The following is an 18,040-nucleotide window of genomic DNA, read 5'->3' as shown; positions in this document are numbered from 1 at the left end:
GGAGCAATTATTAGGAAATGGAAGACATACAAGACCACTGATAATCTCCCTCGATCTGGGGCTCCATGCAAGATCTCACCCCGTGGGGTCAAAATGATCACAAGAACGGTGAGCAAAAATCCCAGAACCACACGGGGGGACCTAGTGAATGACCTGCTGAGAGCTGGGACCAAAGTAACAAAGCCAACCATCAGTAACACACTACGCCGCCAGGGACTCAAATCCTGCAGTGCGAGACGTGTCCCCCCTGCTTAAGCCAGTACATGTCCAGGCCCGTCTGAAGTGCATTTGGATGATCCAGAAGAGGATTGGGAGAATGTCATATGGTCAGATGAAACCAAAATATAACTTTTTGGTAAAAACTCAACTCGTCATGTTTGGAGGACAAAGAATGCTGAGTTGCATCCAAAGAACACCATACCTACTGTGAAGCATGGGGTTGGAAACATCATGCTTTGGGGCTGTTTTTTCTGCAAAGGGACCAGGACGACTGATCCGTGTAAAGGAAAGAATGAATGGGGCCATGTATCGTGAGATTTTGAGTGAAACCCTCCTTCCATCAGCAAGGGCATTGAAGATGAAACGTGGCTGGGTCTTTCAGCATGACAATGATCCCAAACACACCGCCCGGGCAACGAAGGAGTGGCTTCGTAAGAAGCATTTCAAGGTCCTGGAGTGGCCTAGCCAGTCTCCAGATCTCAACCCCATAGAAAATATTTGGAGGGAGTTGAAAGTCTGTGTTGCCCAGCGACAGCCCCAAAACATCACTGCTCTAGAGGAGATCTGCATGGAGGAATGGGCCAAAATACCAGCAACAGTGTGTGAAAACCTTGTGAAGACTTACAGAAAACGTTTGACCTGTGTCATTGCCAACAAAGGGTATATAACAAAGTATTGAGAAACTTTTGTTATTGACCAAATACTTATTTTCCACCATCATATGCCAATAAATTCATTAAAAATCCTACAATGTGATTTTCTGGATTTTTTTTTCTATTTTTGTCTGTCATAGTTGACGTGTACCTATGAAGAAAATTACAGGCCTCTCTCATCTTTTTAAGTGGGAGAACTTGCACAATTGGTGGCTGACTAAATACTTTTTTTCCCCACTGTATAAGCAACCCCCAAATTATTATTATAATGTAATGTTGACGTGTGTGTGCGTGCTTGCTGTGGGTCGGCAGGTGTGCAGTATACACACCGTTAGAGAGGAATGTACAGTACAGGGTTAGTGCTTCAGGTATGTTGTATCTGCTTCATCACCTTGGGAATATTTTCTCTCTCCTCTCCTCTCCTCTCCTCTCCTCTCCTCTCCTCTCCTCTCCTCTCCTCTCCTCTCCTCTCCTCTCCTCTCCTCTCCTCTCCTCTCCCTTTATTTGATCTGTCGTCCAGTGTCACCTCGTCTGAGAAGGTGGATAAGGCCCAACGATATGCAGACTTCACCCTGCTCTCTGTGCCTTACCCAGGTAAAACCCTAACCCTTACCCAGGTAAAACCCTAACTCTTACCCAGGTAAAACCCAAATCTCTCTAAACCCAAACCTACGTTTACAATCCATTTATTCTATTCACTTTTTATCTACTTTTTATAATACATGTTGTTTTTATTAGGAAAAGCAGGTTTCCACACTCAAATATATATATATATTTTTTTTAAATTTTATTTTAATGTACAATAGTTCCATAGACAACAGAAAGGCAGTTGGTAAGCCTTACAATGCATTTCTACATCTTATCGTTATAGGTACACTCTTCCCCAGAGAGATAGCTGTACTCTTCTCTGTGCATACAGTTTTTACCACAACACCAGGGCTGCATTCTTTAGGGTACGCGGTTTTCAACTGAAAAAGAAAACAGGCGGTTCTTATTGGATCCTCCCTGTTTGTCTGTTTTCTTCTGTTCGGTGCCTAATGAACACGACCCCTCTCTCTGTGTCTCCAGGGTGTGAGTTCTTTAAGGACTACAAAGATAGAGACTACACTGCTGAGGGACTAGTATTCAACTGGAATCAGGTATTGTTTGACACACACACACACACACAATCTCTGATTTGAGATTCGTCATATCTATTCTCAGCGCCTGTATTTACAATGCGTCTTGAAGTTAGGACTACTGATGTAGGATCCGGTCCCCCCTGTCCATGTATCTTATTCATTGTGATCTCAAAGGCAAAACTGATCCTAGATCAGCACTCTTAGACGCTTTATGAATACGGGCTCAAGATCTCAAAACATACCGTTTTATTGTTAACCTTCATCAACAGGATTTTGTGGATGCTCCTTTGACAATCCCTGTGTGCTTTACCAAGAACTTAAATATAGACTGGAGTCAATATCAGGTACGTCTACTAATACCTGAATATCAGGTGCATCTACTACTTTCCTCATATAAGCATCATTCTACTGTATTAATACTTCAGCCAACTGTCATCAAGTCTTTCCAGATATTACTGGTCTCAAAGTGACCTCTGTAGGTTGGTTATGAAACGGCATCTGGTTGCCGACCGCTAATTTCTCATGTTGAGTCTTGACATTCATTAAGTTATTTTGTTTATGACCATTGTTCCATTGTTTTCAGATTTTGCTGATGTTTTTAGGAGAGTTTTACTTGCTATGACTGTGATATGTGGTTGTCGTACCTAGCTAACTTAAGTTGAATGCATTAACTGTAAGTCGCTCTGAATAAAAGCATCTGCTGAATGACTGAAATGTAATCTAAAAACAGTTTAAATTAGGGCTGTCATAGTTCATCTGGTAACTCAAGTCAACTTTTTGTAATTTTAGTATACATTTATTTTATTTTAATGTGATTAATCACATTGTCTGAAAGCGTTGAAAATACACTGAAAACATCCCAAATCCATAATCTATACAGCTAAGAACAACAATGTGATGTTAAAACAAGTTGACATTGAGGTTAAAGAAAGTGTGCTTTATCATTATAACTGATTTTGCTAACCGTTACTTTGGACAAAATCAAGACATTAATATTCTTGTAATGATTTTTGTATAAAAAATCTTAAATTACGGCTCAATTAGAGCAAATTCAGCAATACGTTTTTTTAAATAATTTGACAGCCCTAGTTTAAATGCATATTTGAGGTTATAAGCGATGTAGTCGCCACAACAGGGCCACGTTCACTAGGCAAATGTTGTGGAACGATGCAGATAGACATGTCATGAATAGAGCTGCCGTGATTCCTTATTCCACATGTCAGAGGTTCTACATAACATATTTCTATCTGAGTGTTAGTGCCCTGCTGAATGCGCCCCAGGTGAAAACGTGTTGAAACTCTTCGTGTTCTTCTCTGTCCTTCTGTTTCAGTCTTGGGACCTGGTCCAGCAGACCCAGAACTACCTGAAGCTGTTGCTTCACATCATCAACAGCGACGGTCAGTGCGTGCGTGTGTGGGTGCGTGGGTGTGAGTGTGTCTGGCGTATGTGGGTGTGTCTGCCGTGCGTTTCTGGGTGGGTGTGGGTGGCGGGTGTGGGTGTGGGTGGTGTACGTGCATTGGTTACAGCTACTTTCTTTCAGGGAGTAAATTGACCTAGAAAAAGAGTGGTTAAGTCCTATCTCATACCTCAAATGGTCCAGTGAGGGTCCCTGAGATGTTGAACTATTAGACCTTAAAGTCTTGTTCATGGGCTTTAGTCTTCGTCACTTCCTAATCTCTATAAAACCCTGTGTCAATGCTTCATTTCTTAAATGGTTCTGATTTGCTTCTGATTTGCTTGTGATTGGGTTTGCCCCCTGTAGACGAGAGCGGTCTCCTCGTGCACTGCATATCCGGTTGGGACCGGACACCTCTCTTCGTGTCCCTCCTGCGGCTCTCGCTGTGGGCAGTAAGTGTTCTCCTCTCATCTCTCTCTTTTATTCCTATCCATCGGTTTCTCTCTATTTTTCTATTTTTCTCTCCTAGGCTTGGGCGGTATCCAGATTGTCATACCTTCATACCGACATTGTGCCGTACCAGGATATTTGGTAATACCGGCATTGAACACAAGGGGCGCTATCTTCAAAACCCACTGAGCCTTTGTAATCCGAAGGTTAGCAATGCTAACAAGTACATGTAAAATCACATGGGGAATGCTAACTAAATGTTAACGATCGCATTGTGAACATTTTATAGTCTCTGACTTAAACTATTTTCAGGACAGACATCCCAGCTCATAAAGTTATACAAGTAACAAAACAGTTTGCTGCACAAAACAAATATTACACAGCAAGACTCATGATCCAGGAGGGGATTCTCTGCTTATCGGCATGCAAAGCTTGATTTTGGAAGAAGCTAAACACTTGAATTCAGCTATTTCAGCCACACCCGTTGCTGACAGGTGTATAAAATCGAGCACACCGCCATGCAATCTCCATAGACAAACATTGGCGGTAGAATGGCCCGTACTGAAAACCTCAGTGACTTTCAAATTGGCACCGTCATAGGATGCCACCTATCCAACAAGTCAGTTCGTCAAATTCCTGCCCTGCTAGAGCTGCCCCAGTCAATTGTAAGTGCTGTTATTGTGATGTGGAAACGTCTAGGAGCAACAACGGCTCAGCCGCGAAGTGGTAGTCCACACAAGCTCACAGAATGGGACCGTCGAGTGCTGAAGCGCGTAGTGCGTAAAAATAGTCGGTCCTTGGTTGCAACACTCACTACCGAGTTCCAAACTGCCTCTGGAAGCAATGTCAGCACAATAACTGTTTGTCGGGAGCTTCATGAAATGGGTTTCCATGGCCGAGCAGCCGCACACAAGCCTAAGATCACCATGCGCAATGCCAAGTGTCGGCTGGAGTGGTGTAAAGCTCGCCGCCATTGGACTCTGGAACACTGGAAACATGTTCTCTGGAGTGATGAATCACGTTTCACCATCTGGCAGTCCGACGGACAAATCTTGGTTTGACAGATTTACATTTTACATTTTAGTCATTTAGCAGACGCTCTTATCCAGAGCGACTTATAGGAGCAATTAGGGTTAAGTGCCTTGCTCAAGGGCACATCGACAGATTTTTCACCTAGTCGGCTCGGGGATTAGAACCAGCGACCTTTCGGTTACTGGCACTACGCTCTTAACCACTAAGCTACCTGCCGCCCCAGATGCCAGGAGAACGCTACCTGCCCCAATACATAGTGCCAACTGTAAAGATAGTGCAACTGTAAAGTTTGGTGGAGGAGGAATAATGGTCTGGTGCTGCTTTTCATGGTTCGGGCTAGGCCCCTTAGTTCCAGTAAAGGGACTTCTTAACACTACAGCGTACAATTACATTCTAGATGATTCTCTGCTTCTAACTTTATGGCAACAGTTTGGAGAAGGCCCTTTCCTGTTTCAGCATGACAATGCCCCCGTGCACAAAGCGAGGTCCATACAGAAATGGTTTGTCGAGATTGGTGTTGAAGAACTTGACTGGCCTGCACAGAGCCCTGACCTCAACCCCATCGAACACCTTTGGGATGAATTGGAACGCAGACTGCGAGCCAGGCCTAATCGCCCAACATCAGTGCCCGACAACACTGATGCTCTTGTGGCTGAATGGGATGCAAATCCACGCAGCAATGTTCCAACATCTAGTGGAAAGCCTTCCCAAAAGAGTGGAGGCTGTTATAGCAGCAAGGGGGGAATCAACTGTATATTTACGCCCATGATTTTGGAATGTTCACATACAGTTGAAGTTGGAAGTTTACATACACCTTAGCCAAATACATTTAAACTCAGTTTTTCACAATTCCTGACATTTAATCCTAGTAAAAATTCCCTGTCTTTATTTTAAGAATGTGAAATGTCAGAATAATAGTAGAGAGAATTATTTTTTTCAGCTTTTAATTATTTCATCACATTCCCAGTGGGTCATCAATTAGTATTTGGTATCATTGCCTTTAAATAGTTTAACTTGGGTCAAACGTTTCGGGTAGCCTTCCACAAGCTTCCCACTATAAGTTGGGTGAATTTTGGCCCATTCCTCCTGACAGAGCTGGTGTAACTGAGTCAGGTTTGTAGGCTTCCTTGCTCGCACACGCTTTTTCAGTTCTGCCCACAGAATTGAGGTCAGGGCTTTGTGATGGCCACGCCAATTCCTTGACTTTGTTGTCCTTAAGCCATTTTGCCACAACTCTGGAAGTATGCTTGGGGTCATTGTCCATTTGGAAGACCCATTTGCGACCAAGCTTTAACTTCCTGACTGATGTCTTGAGATGTTGCTTCAATATATCCACATAATTTTCCTTCCTCATGATGCCATCTATTTTGTGAAGTGCACCAGTCCCTCCTGCAGCAAAGCACCCCCACAGCATGATACTGCCACCCCTGTGCTTCACGGTTGGGATGGTGTTCTTCGGCTTGAAAGTACCCCCTTTTTCCTCCAAACATAACGATGGTCATTATGGCCAAACAGTTCTATGTTTGTTTCATCAGACCAGAGGACATTTCTCCAAAAAGTATGGTCTTTGTCCCCATGTGCAGTTGCAAACCGTAGTCTGGCTTTTTTATGGCGGTTTTGGAGCAGTGGTTTCTTCCTTGCTGAGCAGCGTTTCAGGTTATGTCGATATAGGACTCGTTTTACCGTGGATATAGATACTTTTGTACCTGTTTCCTCCAGCATCTTCACAAGGTGCTGTTGTTCTGGGATTGATTTGCACTTTTCGCACCTGAGCAGTATGATGGCTGCGTGGTCCCATGGTGTTTATACTTGCGTACTATTGTTTGTACAGATGAATGTGGTACCTTCAGGCGTTTGGAAATTGCTCCCAATGATGAACCAGACTTGTGGAGGTCTACCATTTTTTTCTGAGGTCTTGGCTGATTTCTTTTGATTTTCCCATGAATACATTTGTGCAGTGGTTGAAAAACGAGCCTTATCTCTTAACGTATTGCACAGGTGTACTGCAGGTATTTACTTTTTATTTATTTATTTTATTTCACCTTTATTTAACCAGGTAAGCCAGTTGAGAACAAGTTCTCATTTACAACTGCGACCTGGCCAAGATAAAGCAAAGCAGTGCGATAAAAACAACAACACAGAGTTACATATGGGGTAAAAAACATAAAGTCAAAAATACAACAGAAAATATATATACAGTGTGTGCAAATGTAGCAAGTTATGGAGGTAAGGCAATAAATAGGCTATAGTGCAAAATAATTACAATAGTATTAACACTGGAATGCTAGATGTGCAAGAGATTATGTGCAAATAGAGATACTGGGGTGCAAAAGAGCAAAATAAATAACAATATAGGGATGAGGTAGTTGGGTGGGCTAATTTCAGATGGGCTGTGTACAGGTGCAGTGATCGGTAAGGTGCTCTGACAACTGATGCCTAAAGTTAGTGAGGGAGATAAGAGTCTCCAGCTTCAGAGATTTTTGCAATTCGTTCCAGTCATTGGCAGCAGAGAACTGGAAGGAATGGCGGCCAAAGGAGGTGTTGGCTTTGGGAATGACCAGTGAGATATACCTGCTGGAGCGCAGACTACGGGTGGGTGCTGCTATGGTGACCAATGAGCTAAGATAAGTAGCAAACAATATTCAAATCTATTAAACTTCAAATAGTTTCAACGGTATTTAAAAACCATCCCGTGGCTATTTCCAAATACCCCGGTATACGGTATATACCGTATAACGCCCAAGCCTATTCTCTCCTTCTCTTTCATTCCTCTCCCCTGTTTCTTTCCCTCTCTGACTATTTCACTCTTTGTCTCTCTCTCGCTCTCTCTCTCTTTTTACACCTCCGCCACTCAGGTATCCGTTTAGTAATTCAATTCCAAACGCACTTCTTCAAAATTAATGCTCTGTAATCCCACAATGAATTCATCAGCTTTGACCTCCATGCCCCTCCCATTTATATATTTACACGCAAATGGAATTAAGATTCAAGACTCACCGCTTAATCACCAGATTCAATATTCAAGTTCTGCATTTTATTTAAAATGTAATATTAGGTTTGTCCGTGTAAATATGGATCATATTTCAGGGGGTTCAAATACTATTTGAAATCTGTTAAATACTTTGAGCGTTTGCTTTAGCTTGCCCAAAGTGTCAGATGGGCAGGGTTTGTCAAATTGGGGATAGTTCCATTGGTTCCATTAAACAAGGGAACCTCAATCAAGCCCAGCTTAAAGAGCCAATCAGCAGTTGAAACAATAACAAGGCGTTTTCTCCGCCGCTGTCTCTGTAAAAAACTGAGGGATAGTGCTGGAGAAATGTAATCACTCTCAAATTCAAAGACAGAGTTATAGATGCAAGGACTGACCATCCATGATATCAACATTGTAGTTTTAACCATGTTTTCAGGCTATGCATTGTTTTGTATACATTTACTTGGTAAAACAAGCTTATATTTTGGGTTCTGGTGGGGTACGACAGTTAAACTAAGCTCATGAGGCATTTATAAGTTATATTCTTCAAGAATCAATGGTACATATCATTTAATGGATGTTCAAAAATGGTCCAGAAATCGATGTAGCAATTGCTGATTGCCCCTTTTTAAATATTTGAAATTATTTCAAAATAGTCTTTGAACCCAGGAGTTTGTACCTGACACTTTTCAATGTACATCTGTCAAGCATGGGATATGTTTCAAACAGAATGAATAAATAGGCAGAGGATAGCGGCTAGCTCGGAATCGAACGACCATGCCAATCCCAATGCCACCGTGTGGCGCCCGTCGAGGCTAATTTGAATTCTTGAATGTATTTTTTTTCTAGGACGGTGCCGTCCACGCCAGTCTGGAGCCGGCTGAAATCCTCTATCTGACCATCGCCTACGACTGGTTCCTCTTTGGGTAAGGATTCACAATGAGCTCACAACCCCCCCCCCCATTACTCCCCAGTAATACTGACTCCTTGCCAACTCCTCAAAATGCATTGGAGAAGAAAGTCTGCTGGAAGGAACCTTGGACCCTTCTCCAGTATAGTTGAGAAGGAGGTGAGGACATAGGATGCGTGGAATCGCGGAAAGACTAATTGAGATGGACCACTCGTCTCGCTCTCTTTCCCTGCCTCTCTCTCCCGCCCTCTCTCTCGAGGCTTTCCTTCATAATTACCGCCGTGCATCTCTCCAAAGTTTAACTCATCAAATGGAGTAAATAAGAAAACGCTCCCGCCCGCCAGATAGCCCAATTGAGTAATTATTTCCGGCCAGGCTCCTGGGACTGCTGCCAAGGAGGAGGGGTGGGACAGACCAAGAATAACACACACACTACTTCCATTCCTTCCTAAGATCTATCATAATTGGGCATTTTTTTCAACTGTCGGGTTTATGATGTGGCAGTCTGTATTGATTTATGTAATCTCTCCATCACTTAAAGGTAGACTCAGCGATATGATGTAGATGCAGGAAGTAAACAGCGTAGTGGGTGAATTTCCGCAACAACTAAGAGCATTGAAGCGCAAGGTTAAACCTTACCGCTGTTTTGGTCCCGTTGTAGCAGCGTGAAGCGGACCCGTGCACATGCGCAGATACTTTGTGTGAGGGCAATGTCTTTCATCGCAATATCTGCAGTGCTGCTCGTGGCAATGTTATCTTGCTGAGTCTACCTTTAAACTCCCATTGAGAGTTTGTTTATTCGTTCATTTCACTTTTAAACCGGTGTAGACCTTACCGTGAAATGCTTACTTACAAGCCCTTTACCAACAATGCAGTTCAAGAAATAGAGTTAAGAAAATATTTACTAAATAAACTAAAGTAAAAAAAATAACATAAAAATTAACACAATAAAATAACAATAATGAGGCTGTATACAGGGGGTACAGGTACGGCACATGTGACAAATAACATTTGAATAGATTTGAAATGGAAAGGTAACTTGACTGATTCAGGTTCAAAGCCGGAGGTTAGAGATGATAGGGGTGGTGATGAGTCAATTGGTTATTGGTATACTTTTGTAAACAATAAGGTCTAAACTGTTCCCTCTTCTTTTTGCTTTGCAGTCTCCATCTTCATTTTGATCTTAACATTTATACTGTTTGATCGAATAAGTATATCAATTGGAAAGGTATAACCGGTACCACTGCATTGTTACCAGGTGCATGGAGAAAACTGTACACTGAATAGAAAGGAAAAGGAATTGAAAAAGTATGAAAGTGTTAAATAGGTTGGTTGGTGTTGGTGGCTAATAATCATATGTAATAACGGGTTCTTTGATGGATTCGGCGATCATTCTTATCGATCTGGTCTGTGTGTCTCTTCTACAGTCATATGCTGCCTGATCGCCTCAGCAAAGGAGAGGAGGTCAGTGGTACTCTAACACAATATCAATGCAATGGCGTGTGTGTGGAAGATTAAAACATGCCCCCAAGTTCAAACACTGTTGCCAACCTCTTGAATTAGTTTTTAGGAATTTACTACACCAAAGTAGATCTAATGTCTTGTAAAGATAAGAGTACAGCTTTGTCTGATTTAATTTTATGAAACTGATATACTAGAATACTGTAACTATTCACTAAGTATGTTCCAATTCTCAACTAAAGTGAGGTGTTTTGGGTGTTTTTCAAAACTAGGGGGCAGTATTTTGTCACATATTTAATGAATGTTTTTCACATCTCTAAGACTAAACTCCCTTCTATTCCTACTGGCAGATTTTCTTTTTTTGCTTCAACTTTTTGAAACACATTGTCTCAGAGAAGTTCTCTGCCATGAAGAAACAGAGGTGAGTGAAATGTCACGGATCAACAGAGACGTTTGAAATGTAAATGCACTATTATTTTTTTTTGTCCGTCCCCGAAATGGCACCCTAGTCCTAGAGCACTATGGGCCATGGTCAAAAGTGGTGCACTATATAGGGAATAGGGTGCCATTTGGGACGCATGCATTGTCATTCAGTCTGTACACTCAGTGTACAATGCCCTTAAGCCACTCTTTTAAATGTTTCAACAGTAGAGTTGTAAGTGTACAGCCACTCAGGGCAATAACACTGTTCTTTCATGGTTGGATTCCCACTGTGACAAACCAGTGTTTTTTTCCTTTTCTGTGTTCTTTGATCTCTCTGTATCTCTCTCTCTATCTCTCTATCTCTCTCTCTGCCTCTATCTCTATCTCTGCCTCTACCCCTGCCTCTGCCTCTCTTTTTCTCTCTGTCTGTCTCTCTCTCTGTGTCTCTGTCTGTCTGTGTATTATTTCAGCATCCCTTTTTCTCTCCTGTTTCCACAGAAGGAAAAACTCTCATTTCAAAGACACTGATTTCACAGTGGACGACCTCTGCCAGTTGAGTAAGTTGTTTCCCTGGAGACATTTCGAGAGCTTGGGACTATAAGGTTTTATCAGCATTTTTGTCAAAATTGAGTTATTCACAGCCTTGTTCTGTCCAATGTTCTCTAGCCACATAGTACTCTAAATACCCCCAATTTATGTTGTTAAGTTAGAAAAAATACAATAAACGTTTTTGCTTTAAAGCCAGTTATCTCAATCATATTTTTGCAGATTGAACCTTATAGTCCCAAGCTCTCGATTTGCTACAGTTTTATACCGTTTTTTTTCTGGATCGAAAGGGGGCTTAGGTGGTGGGCCCGTCAGCATGGCTGAAGTTTAGAGAACATTTTCTCAAATGTCTCCATAGAGATAATTTTTTGCAGTTTTAAAACTTATTTCCTGCAATTCTGTGCATTTTGCCATGGCTAATCCTGTGTTATTTTGCTCAAACATAATAACAAAATATATACTGCAAAATGTATTGTTTTGGGAATTTTCAATTCTCCCTGAGTGTCTACCTTTTATTTTCGTGATTGTTAGTTCTCAAATATTATATTATAAAATAATATATACAGCTCTGGAAAAAATTAAGAGACCACTGCAAAATTATCAGTTTCTCTGGTTTTACTATTTATAGGTATGTGTTTAGGTAAAATTAACATTTTTTAAAATTCTATAAACTACTGACAACATTTCTCCCAAATTCCAAATAGAAATATTGTCATTTAGAGCATTTATTTGCAGAAAATGACAACTGGTCAAAATAACAAAAAAGATGGTGTTTCAGACCTCGAATAATGCAAAGAAAATAAGTTCATGTTCATTTTTAAACAACACAATACTAATGTTTTAACTTAGGAAGAGTTCAGAAATCATATTTGGTGGAATAACCCTGATATTCAATCACAACTTTCATGCGTCTAGGCATGCACTCCACCAGTCTTTCACATTGATGTTGGGTGACTTTATGCCACTACTGGCGCAAAATTTCAAGCAGCTCGGCTTTGTTTGATGGCTTGTGACCATCCATCTTCCTCTTGATCACATTCCAGAAGTTTTCAATGGGGTTCAGGTCTGGAGATTGGGCTGGCCATGACAGGGTCTTGATCTGGTGGTCCTCCATCCACACCTTGATTGACCTGGCTGTGTGGCATGGCACATTGTCCTGCTGGAAAAACCAATCTTCAGAGTTGGGGAACAATGTCAGAGCAAAAGGAAGCAAGTTTTCTTCCAGGACAACCTTGTACGTGACTTGATTCATGCGTCCTTCACAAAGACAAATCTGCCCGATTCCAGCCTTGCTGAAGCACCCCCAGATCATCACCGATCCTCCACCAAATGTCACAGTGGGTGCGAGACACTGTGGCTTGTAGGCCTCTCCAGGTCTCCGTCTAACCATTAGACGACCAGGTGTTGGGCAAAGCTGAAAATTGGACTCATCAGAGAAAATGACCTTACTCCAGTCCTCTACGGTCCAATCCTTATGGTCTTTTGCAAACCTCAGCCTGGCTCTTCTTTGCTTCTCATAGATGAAGGGCTTTTTTCTAGCTTTGCACGACTTCAGCCCTGCCCCTAGGAGCCTGTTTCGAACCGTCCTCGCCGTGCACTTCACCCCAGCTGCCGTTTGCCATTATTTTTATATGTGACTTGATGTCATCCTACGGTTGTTGAGTGACATTCGAATTAGTTGACGGTCATCCCGGTCAGTAGAGTCGTTTTCGCCCTCTGCCGGTCTGTAGCTTTGTTGTCCCCAATGTCTGCTGCTTGACCTTGTTCTTATGAACCGCTGTCTTTGAAATTTTAAGGACGGAAGCAACCTGACTCTCACTGTATCCCTCTGCCAGTAAAGCCAGAATTGAACCCTTCTTTTCCTCACAAACTTTCCTTTTCAACTCTTTTGGCATGGTCCATAGTTATAATTTTATTAATATTACTTTTGAGGTACTATTAGCACTGTTTTTGCCATCCAGCTGGTCCTATTGCAAAAGGATAGTGATGACCACAGCAGTGGTTTTTATACTTTTCCTCGTTAAATAAGATTTGGTTCAGGTGATCACATAATCAGTACCTAATTCAGTAGAATGAGGTGTGCCTGTGTTGGAATTCAACAGACAATGGAATGGAATGGCTGTCATACATGTAGAGATGCTGATTTAAGAAAGATTTGCTGTGGTCTCTTAATTTTTTCCAGTGCTGTAGGTCCATTATCTTTTCTACATACTTTATATCTGGTTTTTAATCATTAAAGTTTGCACTGAAAACGTTTTTCCATCCCAAATTATTATTTATTTTTACAGTTTGGACTTAGGTGACCCGAAAAAACGGTTAGGCGACCCGCCCAAGGATTTCAATGGCAGAAAAATCCCTGTTATATGTAATGGATAATCATCAAGGGGCTATGTGTTCTATGTGAAAATAATGCATGACGTGAATGGTGTGTGCCACGACTAACCTTCCACGGAGTTGCATTATTTTCCAGAGAACACATAGAGCCCCAAGTTGATTATCACGCTTATGCCATGACTATAATTTAAACACATTTGTCGCTAGAAAATGTGTTCATTTGCCGGTAGAAATGCACTGAAGTAGCTAGCTAGCAAGTTTACTAGGTAGCTACAGTAGTTGCCTTGATAACCAAACAAACAGACTTGCTAGCTTAGCTAACCAAACCATCAGTCCTCTTAGCTTGCTATGAAAATCTAATTCAATAATGGCAATAATATTTTCAATTCATCTTTTGCTTTCAAAAGCAGCTCAAACATAGAACATGTAAGAATGATCTTCATAGCTATTGAATATTGCTGTGCATTATAGGGAAATAATTCACGCTCTCCGCTAGCGCGTCGTGGAACACACCTTCCACGTCATGCATTATTTTCCATGGAAGGCATAGCCCCTTGTTGATGATCCCTTACATAATATTTTAGGACATCAGAGTACCTACATGTACTTGGAAGTCTGTGGCTCATTAAACAAACCTTCATGTGGGAGAATAATTAGTATCGCTACTAATGAGGATGGTATGGCATAATAATGATAGTTCATTATTATATGTTACATGAGGATAGAGGTGTATTTCATACATTTGTACAGTGGTGCTATTGTGAAGTAACTTTCGAAAATACCCTTGTAAGAGTTTCTGCTGTTTGCTACATTTCTGATATAGGCATTTTATCGCTCATGGTAAATTGTGAAGAAGCTTTAGAAAATACCTTTGTAAGATTTTCTGCTGTGTGCTACAGTTTCTGATGTAGGCATTTTATATTTTGGTAAGTACTGAAGAAACTTTTGAAAAGCTATTCAATAGTGCCATATTTGCCATTGTATGAATTCCCACTGTGCTACAATTCTGATGTAACGTGATGAGCTTATGTCTTGTCCCTTCGACGTGATACACAGCTTTGAACAGAGCTACATTTACAGCTGCTGGCAACAATTCACCAGATGTGCAGTTTGTGAACGCATCCTCCACCCACCTCATTTCATAATGATTATGTTTGTTGATATCGACTCTTAAGTTCACAGACCTGTAAACTATTGAGGACGGGTTTGACTACAAGCTGTCATCTACAATAACGTCTCTGGCCATTGGATGTCATGTTATGCTTCCTTGAGCCAAATGGGGTTCCCTAAAAGGACCGATATATTGTCCATATCTCTGGCAAAAGGCATGTATTGTTTGCCTAAGACTAAGAATTATTGTGGTTTCATGAGACACAAAATTCTTAAATATCAAACATATACATGAACCAACATACAGCCAACATTCCTGCCAAAATGTTACAATTGGAAACTTCCAAAGTGTATTTTTAATTAGTCCCTCCCCTACAATCAGTCTCTCCTCTGTGATTGGTCTGAGGGCCTGTCCGCTAAACCCGTGTCTCCCATGTGATTGGTGCAGAGACCAGGGACCGGGGCAGTGTGACCAGTCTGAGCAGTGACTTCTCTCTGATCACAGAGGACGCGGGTGGAGCCACCTGCCTCACCAACGATGCCGTGGACCTGTTTTCCGGTCAGCCCCTGGGAGCCTCCAGCTGGTGAGTTCTCCTCCCCTCTGTCTGTCTGATGAAAGTTAGTGTGACCCAAAACATTAGTATAAAAAAACATATTTAAGATGATTTAGTTAGCAGAGACTTTTTGTCTGCCCTGCTCTGTATGTGATGTCATGTTGACAAATCTTCCTTTCATCGAATTAAGTCTAGTATGGTTCTAACTTCTATGGAGAGAGTGCCGTGTGTTCTCAGCCAATTTGCCTAAAGAATGCTAAATTAAGGGTTAGATAAAGTCAAACCTAACTCTCCTTTTCTGTGGCCTCCCAGGAGGAAGGGGCACACCTCGTCCCCCCAGACGGTGCTGTGGAACCGGCCCAACCCCCTGCAGGAGCGGCTGGCCCACCCCCTCAGTCAAGAGGCCAAGTCCTCCAGCTCTTCCTCCTCCAACCAATCAGAGCCGGGTTTCACGTGCGCCGGCAGCAGTCCTATGTCTGTGCCTGGGAGCAGTCCTATGTCTGTGCCCGGGAGAAGGTAAGCCTTCACTTAGATGTCAGTCACAGTGTTTTATTTGAATGATTTTTTTTCAGTTTATTCAGACGCGATAGTATGAAATGAGTGTGGAAACAGAGAAATAGAGGTGCAGAATGGTGCTGGGGCCGGGATTCTGTGTATATGTGCTTCAGGCGGCGTTAACTGCTAGACCAACCTCAAGCACAGTCGGTCACACTTTATGGGCTCCAACCACGATGATGAAAGGGATGCCATGTTTCAACTACCTGTCTGTCTACCTGTCTTTGTAAATGGATTGACTGCAACTGCAAACTGTTTCTGTCTGTTGGCTGTTCTGCATGAAAGGTGAATAACTGCATGTTAAATTAGAAAGTCTAACCAAGTCTGCAGAGGGACAAATGGGGGTTGTCCCAGGGCACAGACTCTCAGGGCCAAGGCATCCCCTGGTGAGACATTGTGATGAGGCAGTGTTTTCTAATGGGGTGACAGAGCAGACCTGTATTCTAGCTCTTCACTAGTGAGTGCGTGCATGGCGGTTGATCTCTCAGTGCTGCTTAATTAATTCCCTTCTTTGTAAAGAGGAGATCTGGATACTTACGTCTGTGTGTGTGTGTGTGTGTGTGTGTGTGTGTGTCACCGGTGTGTTAGTACAGCTCATCTTACTTGAGATCCTTGGTCGTTTTCAATTTGCATGAAAATGGAAGGTGTGTGTGTTTGGTATTTGATTCAAACTCCAATTATTGTCATTCCACTAACATTAGGGTATGCAGTATGTGTAATGTCCATCTGACGTTTTTCTATGCATGTTGACTTGCCTTGTTAATCCTTGAGCGGATAAATAAAGTTATATTGGATTGAGTTGAATTTAATTGAGTGTTGTCCATTAAAGCAAATCTAGAGTTGCATTTGACCATTGACTTTTGCCAAGGAGGTCACAACCCCGAGCCGTGAAGCCCCCCCACTGACCTCATAGCTCATTGCCCTGTAACTGAGACCCTCACAACTCGCCCATGACCCATGACCTCTGGACTCTATCTCTCTCCTCTCTTCCCATTTCATTTCCTTATTCTCTTGGCTCTTCCACTCCATCTTTGTTTGTTTCTCTCCCTCTCCTCCCCCCTCCTTCTTCTCCCTCTCTCCACTCACCCCCCCTCTCTACCGCTCTCTCCCCATCCCCCTCTCTCCCCATCCCCTCTCTCCCCATCCCCCTCTCTCTCCATCCCCCTCTCTCCCATCCCCCTCTCTCCCATCCCTCTCTCTCCACTCCCTCGCTCTCTCCACTCTCCCCACTCCCTCTCTCTCTCCACTCCCTCGCTCTCTTTCCACTCCCTCTCTCTTTCCACTCCCCATCTCTCTCCACTCCCCCTCTCTCTCCACTCCCCCTCTCTCTCCACACTCTCTCTCTCGCTACTCCCCCCTCTCTCTCCACTCCCCCTCTCCACCCCCCCTTTCTCCACACTCCCCCTCTCTCTCCACAATCCATCTTTCTCCACACTCCCCCTCTCTCCACTCTCTCTCTCTCCACTCCCCCTATCTCCACTCCCCCTCTCTCCACACTCTCTCTCTCTCGCTACTTCCCCCCCCTCTCTCCACTCCCCCCCTCTCTCCACTCCTTCCCCTCTCTCCATTCCCCCCTCTCTCCACACTCCCTCTCTCTCTCCACACTCCCTCTCTCTTCACTCCCCCTCCTCCCTCCTGCCCCCTTTCCCCTCTCTCCACACTCCCTCTCTCTCTACACTCCCCCCCTCTCTCCACTCCCTCTCTCTCTCCACTCCCTCTCTCTCTCTACACTCCCTCTCTCTCTACACTCTCCCTCTCTCTCTACACTCTCCCTCTCTCTCTACACTCTCCCTCTCTCTCTCTACACTCCCTCTCTCTCTCTACACTCCCTCTCTCTCTACACTCCCTTTCTCTCTCCACTCCTCCTGCCCCCTTTCCCCCCTTCTCTCTCAACCTCTCTTCTCTCTATTGTGGCCAGGCTGGGGGCAGAGTACGCCCGCTCAGGCTCTTCCCTCTCCACGGACTACGGCAGCTGGCAGATCGTGTCGGGCTGTGGCTCCATCCACGACCACGGACAGTTCCTGCCAATCCCCGCCACCATGGCCGCCAACGACTTGCCCCTCCCTTTTATCTTCCAGGACGAGGGGCCCAGCGGACGCATGTGAGTCTACGGGCTGCGTCCAAAAATGGCACCAGGTCCCCTATATAGTGTATGACTTTTTACCAGGGTTAGGGCTCTGGTCAAAAGTAGTGCACTATATAGGGAATAGCGTGTCATTTGGGACGCACACTCGGATCACGTTCCGATTCTCAACCCTTCTCCCGGAAGTGTGTGCAGTTGCTCACTTCCCCGGTATATTTAAAA

The 18,040-nt window shown here is 43.2% G+C and overlaps 1 protein-coding gene across 3 annotated transcripts in view; it reads left to right on the top strand.

Annotated features, from left to right (window-relative positions):
- Positions 1-18,040, top strand: part of LOC121578437 (myotubularin-related protein 14) — a 35,589-nt gene that overhangs the window by 12,839 nt on the left and 4,710 nt on the right. For 2 of the 3 annotated variants that reach the window (XM_045223733.1, XM_045223734.1), the window contains exons 7-18: positions 1,393-1,466; positions 1,941-2,011; positions 2,263-2,337; positions 3,324-3,390; positions 3,756-3,841; positions 8,692-8,768; positions 10,180-10,216; positions 10,564-10,634; positions 11,135-11,193; positions 15,075-15,210; positions 15,493-15,696; positions 17,654-17,836. In XM_045223733.1, the coding sequence (XP_045079668.1) occupies positions 1,393-1,466; positions 1,941-2,011; positions 2,263-2,337; positions 3,324-3,390; positions 3,756-3,841; positions 8,692-8,768; positions 10,180-10,216; positions 10,564-10,634; positions 11,135-11,193; positions 15,075-15,210; positions 15,493-15,696; positions 17,654-17,836 (1,140 nt within the window). The remainder of the gene's footprint in view (positions 1-1,392; positions 1,467-1,940; positions 2,012-2,262; positions 2,338-3,323; positions 3,391-3,755; positions 3,842-8,691; positions 8,769-10,179; positions 10,217-10,563; positions 10,635-11,134; positions 11,194-15,074; positions 15,211-15,492; positions 15,697-17,653; positions 17,837-18,040) is intronic. The other variant, XM_045223735.1, reaches the window with a different exon arrangement.

This window comes from Coregonus clupeaformis, chromosome 12, assembly GCF_020615455.1.
Source record: "Coregonus clupeaformis isolate EN_2021a chromosome 12, ASM2061545v1, whole genome shotgun sequence".
NCBI lineage: Eukaryota > Metazoa > Chordata > Actinopteri > Salmoniformes > Salmonidae > Coregonus > Coregonus clupeaformis.
This window is presented reverse-complemented; position numbering and strand designations above follow the sequence as displayed.